The sequence below is a fragment of the Zingiber officinale genome, chromosome 2A (genome assembly GCF_018446385.1).
Source record: "Zingiber officinale cultivar Zhangliang chromosome 2A, Zo_v1.1, whole genome shotgun sequence".
In the NCBI taxonomy this organism is placed as follows: Eukaryota; Viridiplantae; Streptophyta; class Magnoliopsida; order Zingiberales; family Zingiberaceae; genus Zingiber; species Zingiber officinale.
In genome coordinates, this window is record NC_055988.1 from 174,837,210 (window position 1) to 174,844,588 (window position 7,379).

The 7,379-nt window shown below is 40.5% G+C and overlaps 1 protein-coding gene across 1 annotated transcript; it reads right to left on the reverse strand.

Annotated features, from left to right (window-relative positions):
* Positions 1-4,416: 4,416 nt before the first annotated feature.
* Positions 4,417-5,800, reverse strand: LOC122043415 (jacalin-related lectin 3-like). Its single transcript, XM_042604010.1, has 3 exons — positions 5,374-5,800; positions 5,053-5,255; positions 4,417-4,958 (listed from the first exon to the last, which is right to left on the reverse strand). Exons 1-3 carry the CDS (start codon positions 5,597-5,599, stop codon positions 4,719-4,721), a joined length of 669 nt encoding a protein of 222 aa, XP_042459944.1. The 5' UTR covers positions 5,600-5,800; the 3' UTR covers positions 4,417-4,718.
* Between the last annotated feature and the right edge of the window lie 1,579 nt (positions 5,801-7,379).

Below are 7,379 nucleotides of genomic sequence, written 5' to 3' on the forward strand. Positions count from 1 at the left end.
TTAGCTGTCAATCATGCGACTTCCGGGCCCGGTTAGAATCCCCGCTGGTGGGCCCTCCAGCTATGATATTGTTCCCCCCCCCCCCCCCCCGGGTGGTGTTGCTTCTATTTTCTTCCTCCCGTGCTGATGGTCTAGCTCTCTCGTGAGAGGTTTGAGGCTGATCACCGTGATGTGGCCGCTCGACTGATCGCCTAACTTCTCGTCGCCCGACGTCTCGATGGTGATGTCGCTGGTTGGGTGAGGGCGATCGGCGGTGATAGTTTCTTTGCCTCGGTGAGACAACTGGGGTGAACCCTCGATAATCGCGGGTGTTGTGGCTAGCCGACCGGTGTAGGAAACAAAACATGGGAGGCCATACCTTTCCCCTTGCCTTCAGTCGTTCGGATTCCACATGCTGAATGACACGTGGTTTAGTTTCTTGATATGGCCTCATCCCCTCGGCTCGAGGCCCTCTCGGTGGTTGACTGACTGGCTGCCTCCGCTCGGTTGACGCTAGTGGTTCAGTAGGCATCTCTTTCCTTCTGGCCGTCTGGGCCTCCTCTACGTTGATGTACTCGCTTGCCTTTTTTAGCATATGGTTGTAATCGCGAGGCAGCTTCCGGATGAGCAAACAGAAGAAATCCCCATCGGTCAGTCCTTGGGTAAAGGTTTACATCATGGTCTCGGATGAAACTGTCAGGATATCCATGGCCGCCTGGTTGAATCGTTGAATGTAAGCTCGGAGAGTCTCTCTGGGCCCCTGCTTCATGGAGAATAGGCAGACGCTCGTCTTCTGATAGCGCCTGCTACTTGCGAAATGGTGGAGGAACGTCGTTCGAAAGTCCTTAAAACTCCGAATTGATCCGTCTGGCAACCTCCGGAACCATCGTTGCGCCGAGCTGGACAGGGTAGGGAGGAAGACTCGGCACTTAACTCCGTCAGTGTGTTAATGGAGAGTAGCAGCATTATCGAACTTACCGAAATGGTCGTCCGGATCAGTCGCACCACTGTATTCTCCAATCGCTAGTGGGGCATAGTGCCTCAGGAGCGGATCCTATAGAATCACCTCTGAGAATTGGTGATTGATCCGCTCGGGAGAAGCATCAGTCTGAGGCGCCTTGCCTTTCTTGACGTCCCGAGTGGGAGCTTCATCGGATGATCCTTGGTTGGCCTGGGCGAGCTCAGAGGGAGTCTGGAACAGAGCCTGATGGAATGGAATCGGGGTTGGCGGTGCCTCTCTTGGTGTGCCGTTCTGCCCCTTATTCTGCGCCCAGGTAGAAAACTGCTCTGGTCGATCTTCCAACGCTGCTCGGCCACCTGAGGCCGAGGTGGCCTGCAACGCAAGCCGCTCGGCTTGTGCCTTCTATTGCTACTCCACTATTTTTGCCGTTCGTGCCTGTATGAGCGTGTCGAGTTCTTCTAGAGAGAGCATCACAGTGTGCGAGCGTCCAGCTTCCTCCATCTTCTAGACTCGAATTCAGGTGTGTTCCCACAGACGACGCCAATTTGATCCTGTCCGAGTGTTGAGACGATGGTCACTGGGGACGTGGCGCTCCCTGCTGGCTTCGCGTGAGCTCCGGCTGATGTAGACCTCCGTCAAGAACCTGCAAGCACAAAACCCAGCCGGGAATGGGTTCCCAACGACGGCCCTCTGACGCTCAAGTCAGCTCCCGGCGGCGAGAAATCGAAGCAGGGTAACGAGAACTGTAGCTACAGTGGTGAATAATGAATACCTCCGTTGGCGTCTAGGCTCCTTATATATGACTCCCTGAAGGTGCGTGCACGCTTATTAAGACATGCACGCTTCTCAAAGTATACTTGTAATGAGTGTGTCAGAAAAGCATGTCTGACGCCATACCTTAACAGACCGGGCATATCCTTGACGCGACAGTGGAAGCTTCCACCGTACGGTTCTCTGCCTAACCATGCCGCCAACCATGCCGCTTGTCGGTGACACCTGCCCTGAGGAAGATATTCCCTCCCGCTCATCTGGTCATCTATAAGACTGAGCGGGGGTCCGCTCGGTTGTGCCCCCACACTGCTGAGGGAGTGACCGAGCCGAGTGGGAGGCCCGCTCGACCCCTGGTGCTTCGTCTGGCTCCCGCCTTGCCATGCGTAGTCGAGAGGTGTCCACCGTTCGACCGAGCGGGGACTCCACTCGGCCCTTGAGCATCGGAAACCCAGCGTTGAGCTGGGCTGTCGCATCGCCACCCGGGCAGTACACCGGCCGCTCGGCTGAGCCCGGGATGTTGACCGTGCTGACTCTGACCCCCACGTGTCATTGGCTCCTCTATCATCCAGGCCCCACTTTACCACCGGGATCAGTATTTATATTGATGACCTTTGAAATTAAAGTTCCAAAAATATTGACAAAAGTTTGAGGCACAATACAAAATGAAACAAAATGAATCAATATTTCATAAAAAAAAATCATTTTTTTCTTTAACTGTGTATCCTCATTCATGATTATCTTTTTTATGTACCGCATTATATAATACAATATTCATATTCAGTACTACCATTTTGATTTAGATTATCTTAATGAAATTGAAAATGTAATGTAATTAATCACAATCTAAATAATTAAAATTATTAATTGATGTCTAAATACAATTATAATTTTTTGAAAATGCTAAACGGTCAATAAATGTAAAGAGAATTATTAAATAGAGTTGTTATGTTTAGCAAATTTCAACATACTTGGTTCTTTAATTTGATAAATTAATTTTAAAAGGAATGAAGATTTCTTTGGATGGTAATTATGGTATCTTGAATTGAATTTACAAGAGCTAATGAATTAGCTCAGTAAGAAATTTTGTAATACAACTAAGTGTATATGTGTATGTATATATGCATGACTTTATCATCATCTTCCAATTCCCTAATTGTTTGTTAATATCATAGTTTGCTGGTCAAGCTATTGCTAATTATAATAAAGATAAAAAGAGAAGTAGCACTCGAGCTATTAATATACTATAACTTTGGAGAAAATTATGTTTTCAGTGTAACTTACACTTTTTCTAATTTTAATTTTGTTATGAGTCAATTTAGATTTTTAGTTATGTAACTTATAATATTTTCTAATTTTAATCAATTTCCTTCAAAATTAAAATTTTTCAACAAAAAAAAAAAGTCCGGTTTATGATTGAAATATAAAAAGCACATGGTTCATAAAAAATCAAAATTCTTAAATTAAATTTACAACTCAAGATTTTTTATTAAAAAATTTTAATTTTGGAGGAAAAAAAAAAAGACTAAAATTGAAAAATATTAAAAATTACAAGTCTAAGAATGTAAATTGACTAGACTAAAATTGAAAAAGGTGCTGACTGAAAATTTTCTCCAAAACTTTGGCACATCCAAAGTCACAAAGTGAAGAAACTGAAAAGCTTAAAACAAAGTATTTAGGGATATGGGAGCATTTAAAAAAAAAAAAACATACCAGAAGATTTTGAGGCTTTATATCTCGATGACAAATTCACAAAATATTATGGATATATGCCAGCCCTCTAATTATATTTGCAGAAAATTCAGGTCATCACTTGGATAGTATTCCAAGTTTACGGGATTTTGAATGAGAAACAACCTGCAATGTCACTCAAAAACACCACCTTAAAGCTTGTTCCTGCTGCAATGAGAATTTTGATTCTGACTTTGAATTTTCTGATATTAGACACAGAAATGATTAATTTTCCCATCAGCAATGCAAAAAGTAGGTACAAGCTGATAATGTTCACACTTTTATAGCCAATCATGCACCCAAAGCTTAACACCCAATCGTATATTAACAACCAACTGATTACTAATTAGACAGTTTTTATCAGAACAAAGAAATCCATCTTTGAAGAAACTACATGAAGGGTCACACCGTTGTTAAATTAAGGGGTTGGCTATAGGAGATGCCTCCTTCCTCTCCTTCATGGGCGGAAGCAGATCGACAGAGTAGCAGCACCCAGCACGAGGGCCACATTTATTCAAACTCCTTACTTTATCATTTAAAAATTATAAATTTTATTTGGTAAGTTATGATCGAATAAATATTTCAAAATAAAATGCCATTTGAAATTAGAAACGAACGCTGTATTTTTTAAGTCTAAAATAGTATTTATTGTTTCAATTTTATAATCGAAGTTGACCATATATAACTTTTAATTAACAATCATCAAAATAATATGTGGTGAAGTGAAGTTTATCAATAAAATTCACGTGGCCCAAAATATGATTTTCTGCGCGCGCAAAAAAAAAAACAGAATTATATTCAAAATTTACTTTGTGTCACGGAGGACAACACCTAGTGAAGAAGGCCGAAGGCCTTGGTACTTTGGACACTTATTTTATCGTATAATTTTTTAAAAAATTTTATTTTATGACACAGAAAAATCAGATAGGATAAAATAATTAGATACATCGATAAGATATCTATGGCAAAGTAGATCATCCGATATCAACTTCTGCGTTTGCATGTGTTTGATCAAATGAAAACTTAACATCCCTTGGCTTGTCAAAAGATAGAAACAAAACTCACGAAAGAAACACAATTATTAGAGCAAACCGACACTAGCTAGCTAACTAGTTTCAAAACACCACATACTCACACGTTGGCTGACCATCCATTATCAAATTTAATTATTCAAAACGACCTTAATTACGGCGACGAAGCATAGCGAACACGACAGAATGGATGATCAGATTTCAAAATACTGATAGATAGATAGATAGATAGATAGATAGATGGTCAGTCAATTAAGAGCCAAGGAGACTCCGATGGAATTAATATAGCGGTCATACTCGCCAAAAAATCCAACAATTCGACCGGCCACGACCGGAACAGAGAACCCCTCGCCGCCTCCTCCCCCAAAAGGCCCATGATCATTCCCCAAGTTGGTCTTAAATCCGAGCTCAGTGATACAAACTTCGCCATAATAATCGTTGAAGGACCCAAACATCCCGTTGATATATTCACCACGCTCTAGTTCGAACTGCATCCAACATCTCAAAATCGTTATATATATAATAATTTAGAGAGAGAGCTCAGCTGGCCATGCATGTATTTCGGCGTGCGTACGTACGTACCTCGTGCAATTCACCACCACTGCCGCCTGCTTTGTATGTTTTGACTTCATTCCGGTCATCGACATAGGAGATCTCCAAACTGTCGACGACGTCTCCCGTGTGGAGTCCGACCCTTGTGATTTGGGTGCCAGGTCGACCAATGTCAGAGCTGTAGGCTCCAAGGCCTCCCCATGGCCCAATCTTGATGTTATCAATTAGAAAAGCTATAAATCGACCGTCATTACATTAATTAATTACGTAGGTTGTGAAAGAGTAAAAGAAGAAGAAGAATTCATTAGATTAGATGCATGTAAACAATTAATTAAGAATATATGTACTCACGGACACTGTGGCGTGTAGTGAGATCCTCAATGATGGCAGCTGCTTGGCTATCCAACAACTCCAGGTCACTCAGCCACTGGTTTACTTTGTCAGTTGCCTCTGTTCCCTCTGCTTTCAGCTTTTCGATTTCTTTCTTCAACTCGTTGATGCCGCTTAGGTTCTGCTGGTAGTAGTTCGATAACCGGCCGAAGCAGTTGTTGACATCTACATCGCTGGGGCCGGCCATGGCTAGCTAGATATATAGCTTCAGGCCGATCGAGGCTTAATTAATTGGTGGCGATGGAGCTGGATTGAGAAGTCGATCTGAATTAAGAAGATCAGCCTAAATTTCAAGCAGGCAGGCAGGAGTGACCTGGCTCCCATTTCCTTCTTTTATAGACAGACAGACAGACACTACTACTGAAGAGACCGATCGATCGATCGAGTCAAAGAAAAACTAAAGAGATCTAAGGGATAAGATTAAGAGATAATTAAGCATGAATTCTATAATGGATGACTTGAGTACACGCAAGCTGGATCGAGATTGAAATGTCTGGATACATAGATTGGAGAAGTCAATCTGATCCACTAGGATCATTAATTATAAACTTCCAAGATCTGAAAATAGTTTATTTTTTTGTCTAATGGCGCGAATCAAGCCAATTATTGTCATTTTATATAAAATCGATGATGCTGGGATGATGATGCTGAATCAATTGCTTCACCTTTTACCACCACAGATGATGCTGGATCAATTAAAGTAATCTATTGTGCATCACCAATGAGTTGAACCGAGCAAGTAAATGTGATGATCTACCACTGAGACTACAAGCTGGATCAACTGAATTATTGTCCGGAGAATGCATGCACAAGCGTCAACTATTACTTTTCTTATCTCATAATTAATGATTCAAGTTGCTATTTTAATACTTTCATAATGTTCTCTTCATAAAAATGTGAAAAGAATTTATTAATGAGATTTTAGTCTCATCTGAAAGTTCGAACTCAATTTGGTTGCCTACTGCTGCATCATCTGTGCTAATCACTATTTCAAAGATTAGTAGCCGTCCGTGATTTATCTTTTCCATATTGACCTTGGGACGAGTTGACGGGAATGTTAGGGACGAACGTATTCATCTTTTGCCACGATTGCTTGTGATTCGTACACTCTTTCTACAAAAGTATACGAATTAAAAAACAATATTTTTTTTTTCTCAAAAATGTCGGTCTATTACATCCCTTTGTTTGTAATTCGTACACTCTTTAATTTCTGCAAAAGTGTACGAATTGATAAACAATATTTTGTCAAAAATGTCTGTCTATTTATTGAAGAAAAATAATAACGTTTATTTTAAGTGATTCAGAATCCTCTATTCACCGATTAAATATAAATAGATAAATTGCGGGAGTTATTTTTTCGATAGCATGATAAGGCCAAACATTCAACTGAGAATTTTACCTCCGCTAAATATATATGCTAAAATTTGATAAAATAATTAATTATCAACTGTATCAATCCAAGCCATACACGCGAGTACTACTGTGCCATATACCGGGTTATAGCTAAGTAAAGGAAAAGAAAATTATAAAGTACAGTAATGCCATGCGTACAAATTAAAACAAATACTTTTCCTGGTCCATCTATTACATCCACTTGTTGCTCGTAATAATATGTTATTATTACGAGCAACAAGTGGATGTAATAGATGGAGCAGAAAAAGAAAAACTATTCTTGGTCAATCTGTTACATGCATCCACTTGTTGCTCCTATTATTATGTCATCTAATTGGTTTTCCTCGGGACAGAATTCATTAGCACGGGATAAAATTATTACTATAACATAAGAGTTTAAATCTTGGTAAAATTAGAAAAAAAAAATCTTTCATGTAATGTAATGACCCATTATAATTTTTCAATTTAATTATTTCATCATATATCATCGTAAGCCGGATTGTATGGAATCGTTATAGTGACAGATTCCATTTTTACTACCATATTAGATTATGTGATAGCCTTGGGGTAGGATT